The 27,973-nt window shown below is 39.5% G+C and overlaps 2 protein-coding genes across 4 annotated transcripts; both read right to left on the bottom strand.

The window, feature by feature from the left end:
- On the bottom strand, window positions 1-9,698 carry LOC121383412. Of its 3 annotated transcripts, XM_041513427.1 has the most exons (8): window positions 8,809-9,698; window positions 7,907-7,981; window positions 7,137-7,232; window positions 5,449-5,559; window positions 4,799-4,839; window positions 3,821-3,916; window positions 2,861-3,299; window positions 1-2,764 (listed from the first exon to the last, which is right to left on the bottom strand). In XM_041513427.1, the coding sequence occupies exons 2-8, from the start codon at window positions 7,977-7,979 to the stop codon at window positions 2,418-2,420; spliced, it is 1,203 nt and encodes a 400-aa protein (XP_041369361.1). In that variant the 5' UTR covers window positions 7,980-7,981; window positions 8,809-9,698; the 3' UTR covers window positions 1-2,417. The 3 variants fall into 3 exon arrangements, with proteins under 3 accessions (XP_041369361.1, XP_041369360.1, XP_041369359.1); XM_041513426.1 differs by having other exon boundaries at window positions 1-3,299; window positions 5,449-5,556; window positions 8,809-9,697; XM_041513425.1 differs by having other exon boundaries at window positions 1-3,299; window positions 8,809-9,695.
- LOC121383553 (zinc finger MYM-type protein 1-like) lies at window positions 8,771-27,973 on the bottom strand. Its single transcript, XM_041513640.1, has 2 exons — window positions 26,506-27,973; window positions 8,771-8,946 (listed from the first exon to the last, which is right to left on the bottom strand). The coding sequence occupies exons 1-2, from the start codon at window positions 27,971-27,973 to the stop codon at window positions 8,771-8,773; spliced, it is 1,644 nt and encodes a 547-aa protein (XP_041369574.1).

Raw genomic sequence — 27,973 nt, 5'->3', positions numbered from 1 at the left:
TAACACATTTATATAATGTTTTTATTGACATTTTTTTTTTTTTTTGCCGAGGAACACAAAAACATTTAACATTTCAGTATGCTAAACGTGTGAGAGGCAGTGTCTTGACGTGTTGTGAACAGGTAGTGAACTAACGAAAAAAAATAAAATATTGAAGATTTTTCTACGCGAAATGTGTGAAAGGTAGTGTCTCGCAGACGTGTTGTGAACACGTAGTGAACTAAAAAAAACCCAACAAATTTGAAAAATTATCTTCTGCAAATGTGTGAAAGGTAGTATCTCCCAGTTGTGTTGTGAACAAGAAGTGAACCCCCCCCCCCCCCCCCCTCAAAAAAAAAAAAAAAAACCCCAAAACCCCACGCGAAAATGTGATAGGTAGTGTTTCGCGGATGTGTAAACGCATAATAATAATAAAAAAGCGTTGAAGATTTCTCTATACAAAACGTGTGAGAGGTACATGTAGTGTCTCGCTGACATTTTGTGAACATATAGTGAACACAAAAACGTTTAAGGTTTGTCTGTACGAAACTTGTGAGAGGTAGTGTCTCGTGGACGTGTTTGTCAACACAAAAACATTTAAGATTTCTCTCGCGAAACGGGTAAGAGGTAGTGTCTCGCAGATGTGTTGTGAACACAAAAACATTTAACATTTCTCTATGCTAAACGTGTGAGAGGTAGTGTCTCGACAGTTGTGAACAGATAGTGAACAAAAAAAAAAACAAAATGTTGAAGATTTCTCTAAGCGAAATGTGTGAAAGGTAGTGTCTTGCACAAATGTTGTGAACACATAATGAACACAAAAACATTTAAGATTTCTCTACGCGAAACAGGTGAGACGTAGTGTCTCACAGACGTGTTGTGAACACAGAGTGAAATTTGTTTTTTTGCTTTTTTAATTTTCTCTATGTGAAACGTATGACAGGTAGTGTCTCGTGGAGGTGTTGTAAACACAAAAAAGTTGAAGATTTCTCTATGCGAAACGTGTAAGAGGTAATGTCTCACGGATGTGTTCTGAACATGTAATGAACACAAAAACTTTTAAGATTTCTCTACGTGAAACATGTGAGAGATAGCGTCTCGCAGAGGTGTTGTGAACACAGTGAACATAAAAACGTTGAAGGTTTCTGTACGCTAAAATTGTGAAAGGTAGTGTCTCGTGGACATGTTGTGAACACGTATTGAACAAAACAAAACAAAAATGTTGAAGATTTCTTAATGCGAAACCTGTGAGAGCTAGTGTCTCGCGTACGTGTTGTGAACACAATTCCTTTTAAGATTTCTCTACGCAAAAGGTGTGAGAGGTAGTGTCTCGATGTGCTGTGAACACATGAGTACAAAAACTTTAAAGATTTCTCTACGTGAAAAGTAGTTTCTCACGGACGTGTTGTGAACAACAACAAAAAACGTGTTAAGATTTTTCTACGCGAAATGTGCAAGTAGAAGTGTCTTGTGGATATTTGTGAACATGTATTTAACAAACAAAAGTTTAAGATTTCTCTATGTGAAATGTGTGAGAGAGTGTCTTGCGAACGTGTTGTGAACACACAGTGAACAAAAAAAAACGTTTAAGATTTCTCTATGCTAAATCTGTTAGAGGTAGTGTCTCACGGATGTGTTGTGAACACATCGAGAACAAGAACAAAAAATGTTTAAGATTTCTCTACGCAAAACGTGTGAGAGGTAGTATCTCGCGGACATGTTGTGAACACACAGTGGACACAAAAACGTTGAAGGTTTCTCTACGCGAAATGTGTGAGAGGTAGTGTCTCGATGTGTTGTGAACACGTATATGAACAGAAAAACTTTAAAGATTTCTCTACGCGTGTGTGAGGTAGTGCCTCAATGACGTGTTGTGAACAGGTAGTGAGCACAAAAACATTTAAGATTTCTCTACGTGAACCGTGCCAGAGGTGGTGTTTCACGGACGTGTTGTGAACACATAGTGAACACAAAAACATTGAAGGTTTTTCTATATGAAACGTGTGAGAGGTAATGTCTCGCGGACATGTTGTTAACATGTAGTGAACAGAAACCTTTAAAATTTCTTTACACAAAATGTGTGAGAGGTAGTGTCACTTTTCAGAGGGAATCAAGCGCCCTGCAATATAGTTCTGTTATATGTCGACTGGAATCCAGCTCCCTGCAATATAGTTCTGTTATATATCGACTGGAATCCATCCTTGTAAAATGTTTGCCTTTTGCTGTAAAATTATGGTCTGCTGACACTAGGCTGATCCGGTTCAAGCGCGTCTGCAGGAATCTTAGCAGGGGCGTGTAGACTGGCGAGCTAATAGGAGGGGGGGGGGGGGGGGGCGAAACATGCTCCCCTGGAAAATGTATTTTAAAAAATTGCTTGAGCAGGGATGGGGTTGAATCCCCATAATGCTCCCCCTGCACACACGTCTGCTGTCTACACTTTAGTCCAGCACACAAGGTTTCATGAAGCATGATTTAAATTTCTTTAAAGACTTTCGGCCTTTAGATCTGGGTGCAATTTCATTTATCTCTTCGTTACGACACAATTTTCTCTCTTGTGGCTCGGTGTCAACTTCCTCCCAGCACCTGTATATCTTGCCATTGATCGCAATGTAGGGCTCTTTGTAGTTCCTTTGCAAGGTCTTATATGCATATGCATTTTTCAGTCTAACATTGGCTTTTTGTCTATTATTGTATAACACCTTATCTTGGCTACTTCTATCAGATTCTTGGCTGCAAGCGTATAGTGTAATATTGGGCTCTTGCTTGTAATTATATAGTTGCTTATATTGCAGTCCAATATTAGGTCCTTGTGGGTAACTATACTGTTGCTTATCTGGCAGTGCAATGTTAGGTTCTTGTGGGCAACTATACTGTTGCTTATCTGACAGTCCAATATTGGGTTGTTCCATAGAAACGTGTAGTGTCTGTTGTTTGGCTTTTTGGCTGTGTTTATACTGTTGCCTATTTTGCAGTTCAGTTGCAGATTCTTCTTTAAAATTGTGTGACAGGTTTTCTCCAGATTCAGTCTCGTCACTACATTCAACCTCTCCAACTTCTTCTTCGGAACTCTCCGATTCTGTGTCCACCTTTTCCCTAAGATTATCACTATCCTCTCGTACATAATATCTATCTAATGAATCTTCTGATTCCGTGTCAATTTCATTTCCCTCATTGTATCTTCCCTCAGACTCCATAATTGACCTTCTAGTAGGAAGGTATTCACTAAATGTTACCGATTTCCGTCGTGGCTTTTCAGGGTCAGGGTCAGGGTCAGGGTCAGGGTGACATTCCTCTTTGTTCCACCTCTTTTCTAGCAAACACTAAAAAACAAAAATGATAATGTACCAAACAATAAAAAGTAACAATAACAGACCTTGCTAATTAAGGAGAAAAATCACTCTCGCCCCCATCATTCCTCTCAAGAATGGTTCAAGGGGAGTTATTTTTCGCTCTCCTTAGTATATGACTTTTTTCTTCTTTTTTTTCACTCTTTTTTTTAAAATAATAAAATACTACTACTACAACAGAACTAAATATCAATGATCAATATGGTAATATGGCTCCCTATCATCTAAGTTTGTGGAATAATTAATCACTCCCCTTATTTTTTTATTTTTACAGAGAGGTCTCTAATTAATGTTAACCAATTGTTCCTCTTGTTCCTATAAATATGTCGTCGGTGGCGTTTATATGTTTGTTATCCTGTCTCGGAAGAAGGAGCTGGCAGTGGTCACAACCTACGCCCAAGACAGGCGTGCGCTATGACATCTTGCTCTGTGCACGTACAAAAAGTGACTGTCGTCGACATTAGATTCCTGTGCATATAAAAAGCCGCCCTTACCTCCAAAATTATGAATCCTAGCAGGATCAGGCTGGCAGAAGCTGAGAGACAAATAAATAGAATGGCCTGTGTTTTCACGGGTAGTTTGAATATATGCTGAAAAGAAGACAAGAATGACTGTTAGTGCAGTTTACGTATGTTTGTCAGGATCGAACCTAGCCGAAAATCAGTCATGTTCTAGTGATCACGGAAAGGAGGCGTAATAAAATATTGCAACCAGACAAAAACTGGCAGTGGACTATTTTTTTTCTGAAATGGGTTCCTGTTAGTACGCATATGCGTATTCCAAATGTAGGTTTGTTGTGTTTCGTCTGTACTATAGGATCTAGGGGCACGTTCAGAAACATCGCTCGTTTAGGGGGGGGGGGGGGGGGGGGGGGGGGGGGGGCGGGACGTAGCTCAGTGGTAAAGCGCTGGGATCGATCCTCGTCGGTGGCCCATTGGGTTATTTCTCGTTCCAGCCAGTGCACCACGACTGGTATATCAAAGGCCGTGGTATATGCTATTCTGGCTGTGGGATGGTGCATATAAAAGATCCCTTGCTACTAATGGAAAAATGTAGCGAGTTTCCTCTTAGGATAATTGTCAAAATTACCAAATGTTTGACATCCAATAGCCAATGATTAATAAATCAATGTGCTCTAGTGGTGTCGTTAAACAAAACCAACTTTTAGAGTGTTAACCTTTTCACCGACCAGCTGTAAGTTATGTAGATCAACCTACCTATCATATGATTACTCATCAATACCTGTTCACTGAACAGCTGTAAGTTATGTAGATCAACCTACCTATCATTACTCGCCAATACCTCTTCACCGAATAGCTGTAACTTATGTAGATCAACCTACCTATCATAGTATTACTCATCAATACCTGTTCACCGAACAGCTGTAAGTTATTTAGATCAACCTACCTATCATAGTATTACTCATCAATACCTAAACACCGAACAGCTATAAGTTATGTAGATCAACCTACCTCAATGATTTCGGGTCTCTTTGTAGTAGTAGTTGTAGTAGCTAAAATAATATTAAAAGTGTAACATTAAAATGTAGAATCAAGAATAACAGAGACAAAGTTAGAGTTAGTACAACAGTATTTGAGAGAGAGAGAGAGAGAGAGAGAGAGAGAGAGAGAGAGAGAGAGAGAGAGAGAGAGAGAGAGAGAGAGACAAAGCGAGAAACAGAGCGAGCGAGTGAACGTTTTACATATAAACACATGGACACAACCAAGAACAACATAATAATTGTACGGTATACAAATCTTGGCAAAAGTTAACTACCATGCACTTTACTGTAATTTTCTAATGAATTTAAGTTGTCTGTAAGTTGCATAACGTCAAAACTGGTCAAAAATACTATTTCAGCCCAACCTCTTGTTTTTTAGTTTCTGATATGACGACCTCGCTAAAGTCTTATAGGCAGTGGCGTAGGAAGGTGCTAAAAGGTGGGGGACACACACACATATAAATATATATAAACTATCGCTCTTGCTACTGGACCAAGAAAAATGAGGGGTACATGTCCCTTGCCTCCCCCACCCTCCCCACCCCCCTTCCTACGCTAATGTACAGGTATGTCGCTAATATGTCACTTATTTGGATGGTGTCAGATTGTCAGCACACTCACCTATCTGGTTCACCCTGGGTTGTGCACCTATCCGGTTCACCCTGGGTCGTGGAGCCGCCATATCCATAAGGAGTTCTTCGTTTTTGGTCATCTGCACGTTAACGCCAGCTTCTGTAACAAACAACCAAGCCAGTATCGTTAATATAGTGTTCTCCTTCACCTACTGTCACCATAGGCTGTGGTATGTGCTACCCCGTCTGTGGGATGATGCATATACAATATCCTTTGCTACTAATGGAAAAATGTAGCATGTGTCCTCTCTAAGACTATGTTAAAATTACCAAATCGATGTGCTCTAGTGGTGTCATTAAACAAAACAAACTTTAAAGTTTATACGTTTACTGGCCAAGAATGAATGCAATTTTATTTCATCTAGTACCACTGTGTCAAGTAGCCTTGTGCTTGAAACATGTATGGGGTACCTGTAAAAAATGAAAGTACTTGAATTTTGTGCTGAACTAGGGTAGTCATAGATGGGTAGTCACAGACGCTACCCGTCATCTCTGAAATGAGCACCTTCACCACCACCACCCCCCCCCCCCCCCCACCCCCGTTTCTGATTTACTTTAAGGGTGATGGGTGGTAATATTTATATCCGTGGTGTGTATGTCGATTGAGAGACAGGTAAGAGTTTTAGCTACATGTTACTATTGTCGTCTTTGGGATTTGATTTGGTGGTATACATCCTTAAAGTAAATCAGAAAAAAATGCGAGTGGGCTATACTGCAGTTTTAGATATAACGATAAGCGTCTTTGAAAAACCTACTTCAGGACAAAACTTGTTATACTAGTATCCGTAGCACCCGACACGTTTCAAGGACAATAGTTCCTGTAATGCTAGGCTGCGACTATCAACTGTCATGACGAAATTGGGCAACCCTATTGTTGCGTTGTAATTTTCCCCGACTCCTGACGAGAGCGCTACAACTCAAGTCTCGTTGTATAACCCATTAGTTGTTAAAGTCTTGGTCAGACCGAGCTACGACGTCGTGAGATGGGGTGAAATTCTAGATATCTATGATTGTTCCCGACTCTGCTACGATATTACAATTTTAGTTCACTGTTGTGTGGTCACACTGGAAACGATGGGTTTGCGACGCATCTGAGACAATCGTAGGGAAATCGTACGACTTCACTACGACTGTCTGCCGATAAGCTGACCTCGTACGACGTCGTACGATGTCTTACGATCCCACGTGATGTCGTACGACGTCGTCGCCCTTCATACGACATCGTTTGCCATTCACATTTCAGTCATACGACGTCTTTAATTAATATTTCCAGGTGAGAACATGTGAAAATGTCGTACAATACCCTACAATCCTGGGAATCGCAGCCAGGTTTTTAAATATAACCAAAAACCGCCAAGACGTCGTGCGAGAACCCCCGATGGCTGCGACGTCGTGCAACGCCGCACGATTACGCACGAGTCACCCCCACCCTCGACTGTCCGCGATCAGCCGAAATTCAGCCATCTCAGGTGGTCGTACGATGTCTTAAGGCCGGTGTGACCGTAGCTTAATCTGAGCGCACCAGTATTAAGTCGGGAGTTGGGGGAAATTACAACGCATACATCGAGTTGGCCACTTCGTCGTGACAGTTGACAGTCTGCGCCTAGCACTAAGTGAGGTTCACTTGGACGTGAGTGGGTCAGGTGTTGTTTGGTATACTGGTAGGTGCACACTCACCTGGATCAATCTGGTGGCTACTGGCTTGCTCTGGGCGGCCACGCAGGTCCATGAGCATCCCTTCATTTCTTGTCAACTGCCTGTCGATAACAGCCTCTGTAACACACAACACCTCAACATGCAGCGACCCATCAAACTAATGTCACAAACATACACGTACAAAAGTTAAAAGTTAAACTTTGTTTTGTTTAAATAAAACATTTCCTTCCTTCCTTGTTTTGTTTAATGACACCACTAGAATACATTAATTTATTAATCATCGGCTATTGGATGTCAAGCATTTCGTAGCGTTGAAATAGTCTCGGAGAGAAAACCCGCTAATTTTTTTCCATTAGTACAAAGGGAGCTTTTATATGCATCACTCCAAAGACAGGATAGCACATACCACAGTCTTTGGTTTACTGGCTGGAATGAGAAATAGGCTAATGGTCCCACCGATGGGAATCACACTAAGGCCGATAATGCAACTGTCGTGACTTGGCAAATTATATTGTTTAATGACTATACTATCACGACTAAAACAAGGAACTGTCATCCACATAACGGCATAATTTAAAAACCAAATTCTTTTCTTTGTTTGTTCAGACAAAACCGTATATTTTGTAAATATAACGATATACATAAGTTAACAAATTTGAAAATGTATCACAACATATTATAAAAAAGCTAACCCCAACCCTAACCTTAATTAATCCTAAATTCCGGCCTGGAAATATCATTGTTATTGACAACCATAGACAAACATCGGCGCAAATGGAAATGACACATACCATCTTTGTTGACTTCTTGAGACATAGCGGGTCGTTTTACGGGATACTTTTTCTTCTTGGAATCAGGCTTCATATCTGTGAGAACATAACAAGAGATTAACATTTATTACATTTAACAGATTTTGAAAAACGGTAATAGCCCATGCGGCAGAGCCGTAATTGGTATCACTTGACAGGTACGACGGAAGCAAGTACACATTGGTGTGTGTGTGTGGGGGGGGGGGGGGGGGGGGGGGGTTCTGAGATCGAGGGCTCAAAGCAAAGTTTCGGGGTTCGGGGTATGCTCTCCCGTAAAAGTTAAAAAAATAGATGTTCTGAAATGCAATTTACTGCATTCTACACGTTAATAGATCTCTGCCTGAAGATTTACCACCAGTAATATGTTTTTATTCAGAATTATTGAGGGGGATAGAGTCCTCACCCCCCCCACCCCCACCCCCCAGCCCCATTGCTCCGCCGTGCCTGCTCGGGCTGGACAATTCTCATGGTATTTGTGAATAGCCCTATGTCTTTAATTAATGCATTAATGTGATAAATGTTTCTGACGAGTAGCTGTTTGGTGTATATCATACCATAAACATAATAAATCGAAGTTAAATTCTTGTACAATATTTGGGGTAGGGGAAACAAAACGTAGCGTGAGGCTCAAGTCACATCAGGGTCGCAGCTAGAAGCTGCCTTTTTACCTTTCCCAAAGGAAGCAGAGATAGTGTGACACATGACAACAAACACCAAACAAGATATTTGCGTCAGTTCCACCATCTAAAATTGCATTTAACATTTCCCCAAACAATCGATTGAGGCTTTTTTTAATCGATTATTACATCGGTAAAGCCAAACAAATCAATGTTCCATTATAATCGATCATTGGAACATCAATAAGTAGTGAAGTGAAAACTCGCCTGTGGAACCATAGTCGAGATCTGCGTGCTCGTTATCAAACTCTCGCCACTGCTCCTGGAGTTCTGGGGGATCCAACACAGAATCCACGGGCTTCTCTTCACTAAGCCCGGCTATAGGTTGTAGAACTAACACTGTAACTAACAGTAAAACGGTGAGGGAAAAAAAAGTTTTGTTTAACGACTAATCACTAGATCATATTGATTTATTAATCTTCGGCTATTGGATGTCAAACTTTTGGTTATTCTGATATAATAGTCTTAGTAGTCAAACCCACTACATTTTTTTTTCATTAGTAGTAAAGGATATTTTGTATGTACGAGAAATACACCAAAAGGGCCCACCGACGGGGATCGATCCTAGACCAGCCGCGCATCAAGCGAGCGCTTTAGCATTTGGCTACGTCCCGCCCCATGCTGCGAACGACAAAGCAAGTAATAGTCGTAACAACAACAAACAACAAACTAACAAGCAAGCAAGCAAGCAAGCAAGCACGCACGCACGCACGCACGCACGAACACACACACTTTCTATGCATAGAAAAAAAAGTTATTATTTTTTCTTGTGAAAGGAAAAGATTATACCTTCAGTTACATGCCCACAAAAATTACATCCAAATAATTTCAATTGCTACTGATTATATCATATTAATGCGAAATCTAATTATAGTAACGTCAAAGTTTGAATTTGAAATACATGTCCATTGTGACAAAGAACTGTTGTCGTTTTAATGCATACGCATTGAACTCTCGAGGAAATCACTGTTTGCGCCGAGTGCAAGCATATTGCAGTTTTAATATTCTTCAATTCATTAGGACTACCGGTCTCGGTGGTGTCGTGGTTAAGGCATCGAACATAAGGCTGGTAGGTACTGAGTTCGCAGCCCGGTACCGGCTCCCACCCAGAGTGAGTTTAACGACTCGATGGGTAGATGTAAGACCATTACATTGACTTTTTTCTCACTAACCAGTAATAAATTAACCAATAACAACTAATTATTAGCCAACTGTCCATGACAGATAGCCCAGATAGCTGAGTTGTGTGCCCAGGACAATACACAAATAAGTATAAATTAATGAATGAATGGATGAGTTAATTATAGACTATATATATATATATATATATATATATATATATATATATATATATATATATATATATATATATATATACTCTTCAAAAGAAGAAACGCAAAACCACATTGTCGTAACATTTGGAGAATTGATTTAATTATTGAATGGTGAGTCCGATAATTACCAAATGTTGCAGGATTGTTCACAATTCACTCTAGTCCATTGTGAGTACGTGATAGGACACACCACCAAGGTCAAGGTCATCTGGAGTCAATACCGGGTGTGGCCTCCGCGTGTGTTGACAACTGCCTGGCATCGCCTGCCCATTGAAGCAACCAGAGTACGGATGACGTCCCGGGGGATGGTGGCCCACTCGGCCTGCAAGGCTGCTGCCAGCTCGGACAGGGTCTGGGGCTGTGGTTGTCGCTGTCGGAGGCGTCGGTCCAACTCGTCCCATAGAATCTCAATTCGGTTCAAATCCGGTGATGTCGATGGCCAAGGAAGGACATTAATGTTGTTGTTCTGTAGGAAAGCCGTTGTGAGACGTGCTGTGTGAGGCCTGGCGTTGTCATGTTGGAACACTGCGTTGGCGTTGGCCATAACTGGAACGATGTGTGGCCGGAGGATCTGGTCAATGTAGCCCTGTGCATTCAGGTTGCCCTGCACGTGGACCAGGTCAGTTCTACCAGTGTGTGAGATGGCTGCCCACACCATGACACTACCCCCGCCGAATCTGTCCACTTCCTGCACGCAGTTTGCCGCATAACGTTCACCACGACGCCTATACACGCGACATCTTCCATCATGACGTCGGAGCAGAAATCGGGACTCGTCACTGAACCACACCTGTCTCCATCGCAGTTGAGGCCATTGTCGATGAATCTGGCACCACTGCAGTCGGAGTCGACGGTGTTGTGGTGTTAAGATGACACCTCGAACTGGACGTCTGGCACGAATTCCTACCTCACGTAGGCGGTTCCGTACGGTCTGGTCGGATATCCTGCGCAAACCTGGTATTGCTGCGGCTGTGGAGGTGGCAGTAGTCAATCGTTCCCGAAGGTGGCGTACCCGGATGTAGCGGTCCTGCCCGGGGGTAGTGACCCGTGGTCGACCGGATCTAGGGAGGTCACGTGTTGATCCATGTTGCTGGTAACGGTCCCACAGTCTGGAGATGGTGCTTGGGGACACATGGAATGCCCTGGCAACGGCCGTTCTGGATTCGCCTGCGTCTATTCGGCCGATGGCATTGTTTCTCTGCGGTTCACTGAGACGTGGCATGTCCTGGATTGTCAACTGTCGGCCAGATACAGAGGCCAGGCAAGCGAACACCCTGCACTTTTATACTGTCGGTGTTTATGTTGCACGTGCAGACAACGCACGTGCAGTGGTGACATGGTTTGCACGTGGCTGCGTTTTTGCGAATATTCACATTTTGGAACTTTATTGTACAGTAGCTGCCTTTTATCGAATGTAACCGTGGGAATGTGTTTGGGACATGCAATGACCTTATATTCACAAAGCATGAACCGGTAGGAAACATAAAATCGGAGTTATAACCCATTTATACCCTTTTGCGTTTCTTTTTTTGAAGAGTATATATATATCTTTGATTAATGTGTAGATATACACTAATACATGCAACAATAGAGTTAATAATAATAATAATAAAATAATAGTTACTATATATTATTATATTTAATAAATTACGACCTACGGTACCTGTACATGGCTACCGTCATGTTCAACAATTGCAATATGTTACCCTGGTGATGTAACAGTACAAAGACTTTACGTCACCATTCGGAAGACGTCATCAAACATTAAAAACAAAGTCGGGACTTCTCGGATCTTTTCGCCACAAAATTATGCTAATGTGTTAAAGGTATAAAAAGCTGCTTTAGACGGCTTAATATCAGAGCAGGCCGAGGGGCATGTAACACAAATAAAAAACGGGCACCCCTTCCCAGGATATATATTTTACAACCCCATCAAAGAGAGGGGGAAAATGACCTTAGGAAAATAAATGTAAACATCACCGCGGGGCCCGTAGCACGTGCTACATGTGCTATTAGGATAAATCGGCTCTGCTTAATATATAAAATACCATGTCTGTAAGTGTTGAGACTGGTGGTAAATTGTTTAGTAGTTTGTCCTCTCTGTTTCATGTTGCACAGTAAATCACAAAACAAAAGTAGTTACGATCCAGATTGTGCTTAATATAATATACTTTATTTCTTTTTTTATTATTGCCCCAGATCAATGTGACATTGTCAATGATGAGGAGCCCTGAATCATTGACTTACACGGTGTTTGTGACATACTCACGTACATATCAATATACATATATATACATAAACATATTTTCAAAGATATGCACATAGGCCTATTATTTTTTTACTCGTGCCTGAGAAAGTATTGATCTGAGGAGAAAAGAAAAAAAGAAAAGAAAAAGAAGAAAAACCCACAAAAAAAACCAACAACCCGAAGATGAGGAACAAAGATGAAATGCAGGAAAATGAAAAAAAAAAAGAAGAATGAATGAGTGGAGGTTTTGTTTTAATTTTTTTTTTTTTTTTTTTTTTTTTGATAGAGTAGAAATACAGGTAAGAAAAATGAGTACAGTTACATTATTTGTTTGCTTGTGATTTTATGAGTGGTTGTGATTCAGTAGGATGGACCAAATGGCTGCGCCCGTTATATGTAATAGTCGTCACATGTTCACCGTTTTATTAATTAAATATACCAATATACTTGTTGATATCAAGCAATAATGCGCATTAGATATCGTTACCTGTCCAAAAACCTTGATTAAGTATTCCTTGACAAAGTTATGATTGACACAAATGCATTAGGCTATATCAAATAAATTACTGATAACCAATTTATTTCATTACCAGGTGAGAAAAAAGGAAGGAATAAAATGGTTTATTTAACGATGCACTCAACGCATTTTATTTACGGTTATATGACGTCGGAAATATAGTTAAGGACCACAGCGATATTGAGGGAGGGAACCCGCTGTTGCCATTTCATGGGCTACTCTTTTCGATTAGCAATAAGGGATTTTTTTATATGCATCATCCCATAGACAGAATAGCACATACCACGGCCTTTGATGTACCAGTCGTGGTACACTGACTGCAGCGAGAAACGGCCCAGTGGGTCCACTGACGGAATCGATCCCAAACCGACCGCCCATCAAGCGAGCGCTTTACCACTGGGCTACGTCCCGCCCCCTATAACGTGAGGAGTATGTCGTATTAGATGTCATGATAGAATATTATTATTCTTAATAGTTTCGGATTAGAAAATAATGCAATAAAATAGATGTTCGGGTAATTATGTCATTTAAAAACAGGTGTTTTTTTCAGTAATTAATACTATTAAAAAAAATATGTGAAAGCTGCATGATAATTCCAGATATCACAAATATTTAAAACCTCCCAACTAAGGGTATACATAAAATATAGTCAGGAATATTGGTGGCTGCCAATGGTTTTGATGGTCCATTTTGAAAATCGGCATAGCTGATGGATTTGAAATTCCCGCACATGGTAAATTGAAGATACCCACACTCAGCATACAGGATTTCCCTCCAACAGTGATGTGCAGGACATTAAGTCATTACTTCATACAGATGCAGTCATGTTGATTTTTCCTTCCTCAGACATTGTATTTTTGTAATACTGATTGATCAGTGTTCGAGATTGACGGTATCCCGATATCCCAGGGATACCAGAATTTAATTTTCGATACCAGACTTCAAGAACCAAATATCCCACCGGGATGCCATATAACGTTGTTTTTTTTTTTTTAATCCTGCGTTTTTAATTTTCACTAAAAAAATGTAAGTCGTCATTTTCTGGTAAAGGTATTTTCGAGCTCGTACCCAGTCTAATGCTATGCCATAACAATACCCCCCCCCCCCCCCCCCCCCCCCCCCCCCCCCCCCCCCCCCCCCCCCCCCCCCCCCATCCCCAACTTCTACCCAGTCTAATGCTACGCTGGAGCAATAGCGGCGTAGCAATGGACTGGGAACCGCTAAGTCGCTATTGTTTTTGTTGGATGTTTTCTCATTTCAAATTTTAGTTGAGGTATTGATTTCACATCTGCAGAAAATTGATACAGGTAGGTTTATCATCAGTAATGTCAGAAACACTTATACGATTACTGCTAAATATTAATTTATGTCCAAATTACACAAAAATAAATGCAGCAAATCTTTTTGCTAATTATATCCGTTTGATTGCTAATATCATAAATTCCGTGATTTTGGTTGTGATGTAGCAATAGACTGGAAACGAGGACATTGTCGTCCAAGTTTGTTATGATGTTATTTATGAATTTCATTTAAAGGATTTGTGAACAGACCACAAAACGTTGTCATTTTGTTCTGCATTGCCATACTATAAGTCTAAAAACAATTTTTTTTTTTTTTTAACTCTTAATTTAGTGTAAATAGCTTAAAACAACAAAATAATAAGGCAGTACCAAATCCTTCCCGACTTTTAATGAGCTGGTCTGTCACGTGGTCTGCTGACGTCAGAGACGCTACTGCCAGCCAGAGGAAGTGAGAAGCCAGTTCGTACGCGTGTGTTAGTTTCACTTTAATTTCCGCGATTATTTCTGAATGGCAAAACGGTGGGAAGAAAACTTTTACCTGGACATACAGCCGTACCAGTTCGAGCCTTTGGCCCACGAACGAGCTGTTGAGAGCGAAGATGAAAGTGATAGCGAGCACGAAACCAACGACATTATGGAAAACCGTGTTGGAAACATAAACTGGTAGGAATTATTATTATTATTATTATTTTTAATGACGTTCTAATTAACTACTTATTTCTACAAGGCCATGTACGTCATGTATATTTTGTTGCAGTAAATTATCGTATTTCTATAAAAAAAGAAATGTACTGTTTTTCCACAATCTTGTAATGGGATGTCAGAAATTTTCGCTTAGAATGCATTTTGCAAAAATACAATGTATGGCGATATGTTTTACGGTACAGGATCGTGCTATTTGGACATGGGGATTTTATTTGTTTTATTTTAGGGGAGGGTTTTTAGCCAAAAAACAAGTACCCATATATATATATATATATATATATATATATATATATATATATATATATATATATATATATATATATATATAAATAAATACGTTTGCTGGTTGTAAAACTATTTGGTGGAAGTCATTTGGCTAGGGCCTAATGAATGTTTTACCTCGGCATTGCGTCTTTTCTGAAAAGCGGACCTAGGGCGGCGAATCGGCATCTCTACCGAATTTTCAACAAACTCCCTGTTGGTAAATACAGTCGGGACAGCAGTGCCTTTTAACGAGATTCTTGCATTGCTGTATCCCATCTTAGCCATTTCAACCGGGTCCCGAGCGAAAGCATCCTTTTCGAAATGTGCCGAACACAACTGACTTGTACATTTTGGTGTCCATCCCTTCTCACCTCTCTGACACCGATGGATCCAAATGTTCCTTCTAGAATCACCTTCCGGCGGAAACCTAAAAAAGCTGATTCCTGATCCCTTTTTTGATTGGTTTTGACATCCCCATGCCACACAATAAACCATATTATAAAGGATAATTCCGTAATTTAACTCAGTGTTGTTCGAAGAAAGCACGCTTTTGTAATGGCAAACAATAGGCTACTGAATAGCGGTTCACGGTTGGACAGCGTCTCTGACGTCATCACGGAAATTGCCGATCTTTGCCGGTAAAATATGCATATTTCCCAACGATGTCAGAATTACGAATTGTACTGCTTTTAAGTAGTGAAATAATTTTTATATATTTTGTAAATTATTTTTTTAGTCATATTTGGCATCATATATTTACACAGTTACAATATTTAGACGCTGTTCACAAATCCTTTAAGTGGGATACTAAATTCTCAGGTAGGTTACACAGGCACTTGACACAAATTAGTAGGCATACATGAATAAAATTCATTTGTTGTATATCGGTAAACTTGATATATTTCCCCAATAGTTTGCTTATAGCCTACTCTCTTCATACATAACAAATTTATTGCCACTTAACGTGTATTGACATATACCAAAACTTTCGACCAGCCTACTATATTAGCGACCGCAGCCGCTGCGCCCATATTCCAAAATGTCACGAGTTTGGTTCACAATTGGTAGTGTTGTTCAAGGCCAGCATACGCTTATTTTGATGACGATTTTGCACGGTTTTTTTGTTGTTATGACAAGTACACACCTTCCGATTGATGTATATCCTGTTTCCGAAGTTGAACGACTACAAAAAGAATTTTTTTGAGGCAAGTGAAACTTTGAATACGTCTTATTTTGCCCCAAAAAGGGCGATTTCACTGATATATTGATATATATATATATATAGTAATATAATAAAACAGCATAAACAAAATTTTTTGGTAATTTAAAAAAAAGGAAGCAATTTAGTTTAATTCGACATCGAAAATATTTCAAGGGAGGTAACTCTGAACCGCTGACCCGCAAAAGCGAAAATACAGAACTTCACAGCAGGGACACATTTTGATAAAATTAAACGTATTTGATGCTTTGTCATTATTTATCCACCCATTATTAACTTTTTGGGTAGAATATATATCATACTGAAGAGTTATTTTTAGAAGACAATGCATATTGAATTAAAAATAACTTAAAATAATGTTTTGCTTATCACGATGATTCAGCAGTTTCTGATAGCTGAAGTTGATTTTAAAAAACATTTTGATAATGCATAACTGTTCAAATATAGACATGTAAATCTATTTTCATGTAAATAATTTGAATGAGTTTAGCATATGACTGGATCAGTTTTATACAAAAGAATAGTATTAATGCAATGGAAATAAATTATTAAGTATAATACAGAGAATTTTTACTTTTTAAGTCTGTTATATTTATAAATACATTTTTTAAAGAAAATGTTTCAGGTACCATAACTTCTCACATTGTGACACAAACTTCAATTTTTTGGTAACCAAGTAACATTAAATTCTAAGTATAATTATACTTTTTCATCACTTCATCAATGAATATTAAGTACTGTTAAAAATGGTAAAGAATTAATTATTTGTAAAAGATACTAAAGTGTAAAGTAGATGAGATTTGCATATTTAATACAGGGAACATTTGTATAGCATCACGATCGACTCTGCAAGTTTCAGATATATAGCTATACAATGCTAAAACATTAAATAGTAGTTGCTAATCAATTCTTAAATTGATAGCACTGTCACTAATAAACAGTTTAAAAACAAAATGTTCTCTGTAATAATTGTTTTTTTTTCTAATCAATATTACAGTTGCGAATACTTCCGCATCAGCTAAGGACTAACAGATGATCCCACAATGACACGTTCTGATCTAAGAAGTACACGTAATATTAGATTATGACAGTGTATGTTACTCTCACAGTTACCGTATCTACCTCTACATTTATGTGCAAAATAGTTGTACACATTCCAATAAAATCCTCAATTGAAGTCTCAGTCTATTTATAAATAAGAAAAAAGGTAACGTCTCACGATTTAATTCTATTAATGCTGGTAATCATATTTTTATTTAATGAAGAACTCTGCTGAACATTAAGTTTCTGCTTAAAATTGGCATATGTGAGGTGGCACTATTGGTAACCATTTGTACAGGTGAAAATAACTACATACAGAAAAAACATTTGAAGGTGTGTTTCATCTGATGTAATGAATATTTCTATTTACAAATATTATGTCAAACTAATTACAATATTTGAAACAAAAAGATAAATAGCCATGGTCATAATGGGTATTTTTCTTTATTCCAGGAAATTTGTAGTCTCTGTGCGTCTATGGAGAAACCTGAAATGGAAACGGAGTGGGAGAGTACACGTGGTTATGAGACAACTTTCAGTAGATTCAATTATACTTCAAGCTTGATGCTGTTATGTTTTCTGTTTCCAACTGTGACAGAACCTGGAACAGAAATGAAGTGTGTGACAATAATTCATCAACAAATTTAGACTAATACTCTTTCATGGATGCTAAATTTGGTAGATCTAGCCATAATTGTTTTTATTATAATTCAAAGTGGTATATAGTTATATTTATAATAATTCATTGTTTGAATTTGTTTTTATAAAGCACTTTATTGAACCAAAATAATCATAGCTGCATTTAGTAAATTATTTAGCACACATGTGTGACTGCTGTCTCATGCCTTAAGTGTTTCAGCTGCTAAAATATGTTTTGGGGATATTTTTTCTGGATAGAAATTTACCTTTCTGATATTGTACGAGTGTTTGGACATTCCTTTCAAAGGTGAAATATGGCTACTTACATTGCTTTGTTTCTAATAATGATATTGAAGGTGTAAAGTATGTAAATATTTATGTAAGAAATTGATTAAACATATTGGCCAATCATTGTCATTCGTCGTGTGATAGGTTTTTACTGGTTTGAGTTAAAAGACTGGTACATATGATAAGTTTTATTGCATCTTTTATTGAAATCTTCAAGTATTCAATATTATTATGAGTATAGGTAAATATATATATATATATATATATATATATATATATTTTTTTTTTTTTTTTTTTTTTTTTTTTTTTAAATATTTTGAAACAAGAAGCTTATTTTTTATGTAACGTGTATCCACTTTCCATCTGCGATCTAAACCTTTATGTTTTCCTTTTTATTATTGGTCTAGATGTACATTATTGTATCAGCGTAAATAAATGTGAACTGAAAATGTTATTCTGATGTAACATTTGCATCAATTATTACGTCATTAAATTACGTATTCCAAGATTTCTGTGTGTTTTTGTCATTTTGGAGCGGTTTCGAACCTACCCCAAGAATACATATGTTATCAGAAATAATAGTAACCCTTTATATTTTCACTTGAAATTTTCAGAGATGCAACATTGATAACTGCTTGTAACATCTATAAGCTTACAACAGAAATTTCTCTGTTATTTTTTGGTTTACAAAAGTGGACGTAAATGACAATTAAAATCGTCATGTCGGCCATGTTTGGTCACAGAAGTACAAGGCTACTACGACTTTATTTTGCTTCATTTGGATAATATAGTGATGTTTTTTCAATAAGAGCAACATATTTAATGAAACTATGACCATAAAGAAAAAAAAAAATTCAAATATTTGTTTGGTCTGCGGTACCTAACTATATATCTTTTATAGAGTAGGGATCGAAATTTTTGGTATATGTCAATACACATTACTAGTAAGTGGCAATAAATTTGTCATGTATGAAGAGAGTATGAGCAAAATATTGCACAAATATATCAAATTTACCGATATACAACAAATTTTGAATTTTATTCATTCAAATTCATGTATACTAATCTGTTTCAAGTGCCTGTGAGTTGATGTACTCTGAATATCCATGTTGTCTCTAGCTGAGCACACACACATCTGACAGTAAATATCTTCAGGAGTATTATTTAATTTAATTTTATTTTTTTCAAATATGACATATTCATGATATTGCATTTGTACAAAACTGTACAAAATACCTATGCTTTGTGAGGTGTACATTAAATTAGGTTGCACTCTAGAAACAACAGTTTCAGTGAGGTTGTCAGTTTAAGTCAGAAGACACCAGATCCTGGTTGTCATAAAAATACATGATTAGCCACCTTTTGAAAAATGTATGTTATCTGTATAGGTAGCATTAAACCAATTAATTTCCGGCTTGGTCGAAGTTCGAGGTGCACCAAACTTTTGATAGAGAAGTTAACACCACAAGTCCTGTGATTGGTTATAAATGTGAGTGTGTTGGTTGTAAAAAAAAATAGTTTCATCTGGGCTAAAAATGTATACAATTTTATTTGATGTACTACCACCGTGTCAAGTAGCCTTGTGCTTGGAACATATATTGTAACGACCGTGGCCATACATTCATAGCAACTCTCATTAGAGAAATAATAATTCATTTTGTCAGGATTTGAAAGGCAAATGAGTAACCAAACAAGATGTAAATAAATAATATTTGTTTATTTATTTCTGCACAAACAATATATTTCAATCTTGGTGTATTCTCAACAGTGTTTCTTATTCTGTATAACTAATTCTAATTTCAACACTATCACTAATTAATAACACTGAGCTACTTCAAACTATACTACTGAAGTTGTTTCCCCAATATGCAAATTTGCATGCTATTTTTATACCAAACGTGTATTTTATCCCTTTCTTTATACTTCTTTCTTTTCTAAATAATCATTTCTGTGTTTAAGGATTTGAACAACAAATGTTCATTAGTATTTAATGTCAATCTTCTAAACTGCATTCTATAATTTCAATGCTTGTTTTGGTATACAACAACTTTTTCTGTGTGTACTGTTATTTACTTTACGTGTCGAATTTAGTCCTATAAATAGAACTGTCAAACGGTAAGAACTCCGTTATTACTGATTAGGACATGTAATCTAACCAAAAATTACTTTTAAATAATCTTATAAAAATGAGTGAAGCCGTTATAATTCGTTTTGTAACTTTGCTAAAATAATTGTTTAGTTTGTAAACATAAAAATACACCCATGTACCCGTGATAAACGTTTGTGGCTTCACTGACCGGCGCTAGGTCAAGGTCAAGGTCAAAGGGTTTTACGTGCACGTTCAGAGCAAGCTGTTGTAGCGCACGCCTGTCGTGGGCACAGGTGCCGGCCTTGGCCGGCCTCTCTGTCCAAGACAGGAAAGGTGGGGGGGGGGGGGGGGGGAAGGAGGAGGACCGTCTGCACTGGCAGGTGCAAGGGAGCACCAGCAGTCCGATTGAATCGGTAGCAGGCGGATGGGATGGTGGTGCTATGGAATTTTGAGTGGAGCGATTTAAACCAAAGAGAAAAGGTGCGCAATTTTGTTGAGTAATTTTGGCGCAATTTTGAACGGTCGGTCGAAAGGTAAATGTTTGAGCTAGTATAGTTTTGAATTCGAGTGTAGCTCGTTAGTGGTTCGAGAGTAGCTCGTTATTTATCGACCTTTATGATGCTGGTTGTCTCCCTAGGCTGTCCATAGGGTCCTCAGAAGGACCTGACCTATTCAGGTCGTGGCATGACAGCCCAGAGGAGACTCGTGCAATTTTGTGTAGACACTGGTAGGCAAGGCAATTTGTTCCGGGGTGGTCGAAGCGCAGGTGTTGATTTGGTCTTCAGTTTGCTCCTCAGTGACACCAAGTACATTCCAGCAGCAAGTATTTTGGGTTATTGGGGTGGGGGCGGCCGATATTCTTTTGTTCGGCCTTCCCCGGTTGTGTTGCAATTGTGTACTCGGAACCGGTCTTCTTTTGTCCGGTTCCTTATTTGAGCACGTGTTGGGCCATTAATGTTGGGCGGATGCATTGTTATCATTAGTCAATGCATCCTGTGTGCTGTTGCGGTGAGCATGCTGTCTGTGTGTAATCCTAGTTTTGGTGTTTAGGTTGTACCTATTGCCTTACGTCCCTATTCTAGTGTATCCAACGGTCATCATGACCACCCCTCCCCCCCTGCCTCTGTGTAGCTTGGTTAACACAGTGGCTGGGGGGGGGGGGGGGGGATTAGTCTATTCTACTTATCTAATTTGAAGGGCACGCCCTTGTAGTATGTGTGTTGATTAAAAAGCCTAGTGCATAGCATATTATTTTATCACACAATGAAAGAGAGAGAGAAGGGAGAAAGTTAGTTGGTTAGTAATGAATTCACATACATCACAGTCGTCCTTTCTGGCATGCTAGGTAGTAGTGGCTTTCTTAATTTGGTTTCCCTCCCCCGCAAATTCAACAGAGTGATTATCGCTATCTATTGGTAACTGTATACTAATTTGTTTGTGGGCTAGCGCCCTTAACTATATTGATCTTACTTGGTCGGTCTTCTATGTTCTGTTCTCTAGATGTCTTTCAGTGCCCTAGGTGACTTACCGCGTCTGCTAGTTTTATTCATTACTAAGTGCATGGTGCGAAATACATGAAAATGTGCGGTATATATATATGTGGGTATTCTGGTTGTGGATGGCTGGCTTGGACCTTTAGGCGGCTGAAAAAGAGAGAAGTTGGTAATTAATGGTCCTATCCTGTTTGGTATATAGGCTTGGGCTGGCTGGTTAGTTTCTTGTTCAGATGTTACTGCGATCACATATGGAGTGGTCTGCACGAGTTTGCCAACTTGTTTTGAAGAGTAGTTAATAACCTGTTGTATTGACATTAATTTATTCAGAAGTTCGCTACCTCCCCACCTTTGGCCATTTGCAGTAAAGTGCATCGTTTCCGAGTTCTAATTGGTAGCAGCTCTTACACAAGGGCTTATGGCGAGTGGTTTTGAATAGTCCCTATATATGATCTATTCACATGTTTATTTTATAGTTTTGGTTTGTTATACATAGCTTAGTAATTTCATATTATGGTGTACATGGTATGTACATGAATCTATTCGAAGTTCGCTACCTCCCCACCTTTGGCCACTTATAGTAGAGTGCATCGTTTCCGAGTTCTAAGTGGTAGCAGCTCGTACATAAGGGCTTACAAGCGAGTGGTTTTTGAACATTCCCTGTGTATAGTCTAGTTAACAGGTTTATTTAGTGTTTGGTTTGGAGGGCCGGGCTGATTGCCAAACATGCTAATAATTTAATAACATAATATATACCTGAATCTATTCGGAAGTTCGCTACCTCCCCACCTTTGGCCACTTATAGTAGAGTGCATCGTTTCCGAGTTCTAAGTGGTAGCATCTCGTACACAAGGGCTTACAAGCGAGTGGTTTTGAACATTCCCTATGTATAGTCTAGTTAATAGTTTATTTTAATGTTTTGGTTTGGAAGGCCGGGCTGATTGTCAACATACTAATAATTTAGTAACATAATATATACATTAATCTATTCGGAAGTTCGCTACCTCCCCACCTTTGGCCACTTGTAGTAGAGTGCATAGTTTCCGAGTTCTAAGTGGTAGCAGCTCGTACACAAGGGCTTACAAGCGAGTGGTTTAGACACAGTCCTTACATAGTCTAATAACATCTATTTGAATGTTTTTTTTTTTTTTTTTTTTTTTTTTTTTTTTTTTTTTTTTTTTTTTTTTTTTTCCTTCTTCTTCTTCTACTTCTCTACCGGCCCACCTTTGACCACCTGCACCCGAGTGCCTCGTTACCGAGTTTTAAGGTTACAGCTCTGGTGTAGGGGTGTACAAGTGGGTGGTTTTGAAGATTTTTATTTATAACTCTGGTTTGGTGGACTGGACGAACCGATAAACTGCTTTAAAGGTTTTATGCTTTAGGCATTTATCCGGGTTTAGTAGAAAGTTAGGCGTTATATGTTTATTATGGTTACCATCGGTGATTGATTTTAACATTAGTTGTCTCTGGGTGGTATGTAGCGTGCAATCCAGGAGATAGTGTTTCATATCTTCCCGGGTGCCACAATCACATTCTGGATTTAGTTTGGTAAAGGAGCAGCTGTTTAGTTTTGACGATTGTCCTAGGCGTAGTTTGGTGATTAGCTTATCCACATACGTGTTTTTGTGTTTAGGTCTTATAGAGTTAACTAGAGGCTTGATGTTATAGTGCCATGTGTTTTTAGTTAGGTCCCAGCTAGCTTGCCATTGGTTTATGTAGTGTTTTTTTTGCTTTTGACATGAGCTCTGTTATTCCTAAAGGTAGTGTGGTAATTGTGCTGGTAATTGAGAGTGCTGTTTTTGCTCCATAGTCGGCGACTTCGTTACCAATTATTCCTACGTGGGCTGGGACCCATTCGAAAACTACTGTTAATTTAAGTTGGTTTAGCTCGTTGAGCACTTTGTGGATGGCTGCTAAGATGTCCGGTCTAGTAGATTTGTTGGTTTGTAGAGATTGGATTGAGCTAAGGCTATCAGAGAAGATGACGCTTTTAGGGTATTGTTTACTTTTAATCCAGATTAGTGCTTCGTAGATGGCTGTCAGTTCTGCTGTGTAGACTGATAGGTTGTCTGACAGCCTGGCGTATTTAACAAGTTTAGCGTGTTTGGATATCTTTTCTTCTACTACTGCGAAGCCAACCCTGCCGTTGTCCGGGTTTTTTTTATCCATCTGTGTAGACGTGGATGTGCTCTGGGTAGTTTTCATTGGCTGCTGCTTCAAACAGGACTTTTTTAAAGGGCGGAAACGGTGTTTCGTCTGTGGCTTTTTTAATTAAGTATGGAGTGTGGCATTCCATAGGTTGATTAATGTTATATAGAGCTACTGGTGTGTTATCAATTCCGACTTCTAGTTCAAGTTTGCTGGCCCTAGTGGCAAATGAGTCGTTAAGCTTTTTATTTTTATTAAACTCTAGCCCTGGTTTAGCAATTATAGGGGTAAGTTCCTGAACTGGGTGGTCTAATTTAAGCGAGTGGATTTTTAGGTGGTATTTGAGATGTTGTAAGTTGCGGCGATATTTAAGTGGCATGATGTTAAATTCTACCTCGAGGCTTTGGCCGCTGGTGTTACGTGGGACTTTGGCTATTGTTCGTAAGGCTTGGTTTTGTATGATATCTAATTTTTGTAGCAGTTTGGGGTCGGCGCAGCTGTAGGCTTGGGCTCCGTAGTCTATCCTGGAGAGGATACATGCTTTGTAAACCATAAGCATTGCTTCCGTTTGCGCACCCCAACTGGTGCCTGAGATTGCCCGTAGTAAGTTTAGCGTGTTTTTAGACTGTTTGATTACATTATTTATATGGTCGCTAAAGGTTAGTTTTGAGTCGAATGTTACTCCCAGGAATTTAAAGGTTTTGACCCTTGGGATTGGTTTGTTATTTGAGGTTATTTGGTGAGTATCGGATGAGTTGACCTTATGGAATAGCATGCAGACTGTTTTAGTTTCTGATAGTTTTATGCCCCAGTCCTGGGCCCATTTATTGAGTTTATTCATGTCGTTCTGCATGAGGCTAAATAGTTGTTTGGTTACTCTGCCTGTGCGCCAAATGGCGCAGTCGTCGGCGAAGAGGGCTGTATTTAGGGGAGTGGTTGATTTAATTTTACTCTTGGCGTTGAGCGCTTTGGTTATGTCATTGATAAAGATGTTGAACAAGGTTGGTGATAGGACTGAACCTTGTGGGATACCGTTTATTATTTCAGTTTTTTGAGAGTAGTGTCCGTTTACTCTAACAGATATTGATCGGTTGTGAATAAAATTATTAATGAAGTTGAACATATTGCCCTTTATACCGTTAATTTTTAGTTTATTGAGTAGTCCCTGTCGCCATACCATATCAAATGCTTTTTCAATATCTATAAAAATTGCTAGTACTTTATTGGACTTGCGGAAGGCGTCATTTATGCTATTTTGTAGTCGAACTATCTGGTCAATTGTTGAGTGTTTAGTTCTGAATCCGCTTTGTACGTTAGTAATTAGCTTATTCTCTAGGAGGTAGTTATTTAGTCGCTTATTGATAATGGTTTCTAAGGTTTTGCATAAGTGCGACGTGAGTGTTATTGGTCTATAGCTACCCGGGAGCGAGTGGTCCTTGCCCGCCTTTGGGAGGCTAAAGCACTCCGCGTGTTTCCACGCTGCGGGCATGCGACCCCCCTCCCAGATCCTGTTATAGAGCGACAACACTACTTCAAGGGTTACATCTGGCATATGTTTTAGCAGCGTATAGCTGATTTGGTCTGGCCCTGTGGCGGTGCTTTTTTTAGATTTAATGGCTGCTTTTAGTTCAACTAGTGTTAGTGGTTGATTAAATTCTAGGTTGTCTGTATTAGGCTGAGTATCACTCTTAGTATTATTTGTTGGGAGGTTGTTATCTTTCTTAAGTTTGTTAAAGAATATTTCAGGGAAGTTTTCGTTGCTGCTGTTTTTACTAAATGTTTGACTGAGGAGGTCTGCCTTTTGTTTATTTGTGGTGGCTAATTTATTTTTTTGGAGGACTGTAGTGAACGTGCGTTGTCCTTGGATGGCATGAACCTTCTTCCACATTTCCCTAATAGAGGTTCTGTTGTTGATATCCCCGCAGAATGTCTGCCAGCTAGCCTGTTTAGCTTCCGTGATTAGTTTACCTATTTCTTGTTTTGCTATTTTATATTTAGTGTGGTATTCTGGTTTACCCGTTTTCTTAAAGAGTTTTCGCATCCTATTTCTGAAACTACATTTTGCTTGAATTACGTCTGTCCACCAACTGACAGGTGAATTTTTTGTGGGTTGTTTGGTTTTAGGTATATTTTTTTCAGCTATTTGGATTATTTCGTTGGTGATTTTAGTGGTTGCATCGTCGATATCTATGTTAGGTCATAGGCGTCGATCCGGTTTTAAAAGTGGGGGGGACCGATACATATACATATAATTTTGTTTTTTTTGCAAGGGGGGGGGGGGGACGAGGTGTCTGGCGAAGCCCGCCACCGCGAGCGCCGCAGGCGCGAAGCCCGTGGAGGGGGGTCTGGGGGCCCTCCCCCCGAAAATTTTGGAAAATTGACCCCTTCTAGGGCTGTTCTGAGGTGTTTTCTGCTGGCTAGCCGAGCTGCTTTCTGACAAAATATTTTTCGCCTTAATTATTGTGACTAAACTGAACAAATGGTATATAGATACAATATAACTTTATTGGTCAAATTTCTTAATTCAAGTACAAATAATGAACATGAATAAAAACAATGGTGCCACTGATGGTATTCCAACAAGTCTTTAATGGTGTAAAATTTCCCAAAAACACTACGCCGTGTATCGCTCGATCCATCGACAAATTCAATTGCGATATCTCGTGCAGTGCACTCGGCAAGACGATTTCTGTGCACATGACAGACCATCACGTCTGCTGTGCTGCTGCCAAATGTAGATGATGCCTCATTCAGTGCCTCCAGCACGTGTGTGTAGTTGCTAAGGACGGCTCTAACGGCAATCCCACGTGACAGCCAGCATGTTGGACAAAGCGGCTTCAGGCGTGAAGGGGAAGGGCTATCATCCATAACTTGCAGATCGAGATACAAATTTTTAAATTTGCCTGATGAGTTGTAGAAGCCGCCCAGTTCCTGCACCACGTTAAGAGCATCGCGAAGGAACGGTGCACTCTCGATGGCCTTCGCACAGATGAGGTGCGTGATGTGTGCACCGCAATGCGTGTAGTTTGCCAGTGGTTGTACTTTCTTGATCAGTGCTTGGCAGCCTTGGTATTTGCCCGACATATTGCTGGCTCCGTCATACGTTTGCGCTCTCAGATGCGTGATTGGGAGGTTGAGTCTGAGCAACGCGTCTTGCAGCATATTGCTGAGGCTGGCACCAGTCATCTCAGATACGCTGTACAGACCGATAAAGTCCTCGTGAACGTCGTAAGCGTCGTCTATATATCGCACGCATATTGCCTCCTGTTCAACGCCTTGGATGTCTTGGGTTCCGTCGACAATGACTGCAAAAAGGCCCACGTTCTTGCAAATATTTCGCAGCACCATGTGTGCCATGATTTTTAACAGTTCGTTTTGCACGGCAACGCTTGTGTATGAAGTTGTGCGTGTCAACCACCTCTGTAACACGACGTCATCGTTGCTCCGCAGCTCTAACAACTTCATGAAGTTACCGTCGCTCGACTCTTTGCCGCGTATTGCCAGTCCCTGCTGCGCTAGATACTGGACGGTCGTCACAATCTTCAGCAGAGCGTTGCGCGCCTTCGTTTGTTCTTCAAGATGGTGCGTACTTAACTGTGCGTCAACGTCGTTGTTGAAAGACCGGAATTTCAGGTTGCTATGAGAAATCATATGTGCAGATGTCTTTTCGTGGATTTTGAATTTCTCAATTGCCTTCTTCCAGTTGCAAAATCCCTTGGAAACAAACGTGTCCTCTGAATACCGCGCCATGCCGGCCAAGTCCATGCATGCTGCTTTAGCACAAGTAAAGCAGAGTACTCCGCTAACGTTAGCGTCAAAGTGGAGCCATGGAAAGCTATCGAACCACGCGCGCTGAAAACATAGCGTTCGTTTAGCGAGCCGTTGCACCGGCATGCAGTTGACGTCCCGTGGCTGGTACGGCACTGGCGGTAAGATGGGCAACCGTGTCTGAGAAGTGACTCTTTTCTCTGTTTTTTCTTTAACATCTTCACCAACAACTTCGACATTTGAATCCGGTGTCGTCCCTACTCGCAACAGAGTCTGGGCATGGCGTGGTATGGCAGTGAAGAACTTTTTAATGTCCAT

Source organism: Gigantopelta aegis, chromosome 10 (assembly GCF_016097555.1).
Source record: "Gigantopelta aegis isolate Gae_Host chromosome 10, Gae_host_genome, whole genome shotgun sequence".
Classification (NCBI taxonomy): Eukaryota; Metazoa; Mollusca; class Gastropoda; order Neomphalida; family Peltospiridae; genus Gigantopelta; species Gigantopelta aegis.
Note: the sequence above shows the minus strand (reverse complement) of the source record. Positions and strands in the feature narration are given on the sequence as shown.

Bases quoted from the DNA above. Each gene is read 5' to 3' on its own strand.
- LOC121383412 (XM_041513425.1), bottom strand. From the start codon at position 7,979: ATGAAGCCTGATTCCAAGAAGAAAAAGTATCCCGTAAAACGACCCGCT. The intron at 7,233-7,906 runs GTATGTGTCATT...TGTGTGTTACAG, and splicing joins TCAAGAAGTCAACAAAGATG to AGGCTGTTATCGACAGGCAG. The intron at 4,840-5,448 runs GTGAGTGTGCTG...ATATTATTTTAG, and splicing joins ACCCAGGGTGAACCAGATAG to CTACTACAACTACTACTACA.
- LOC121383553 (XM_041513640.1), bottom strand. From the start codon at position 27,973: ATGGACATTAAAAAGTTCTTCACTGCCATACCACGCCATGCCCAGACT. The intron at 8,947-26,505 runs GTAGTGTTTTTG...TTTTACTGTTAG, and splicing joins TGGATCGAGCGATACACGGC to TTACAGTGTTAGTTCTACAA.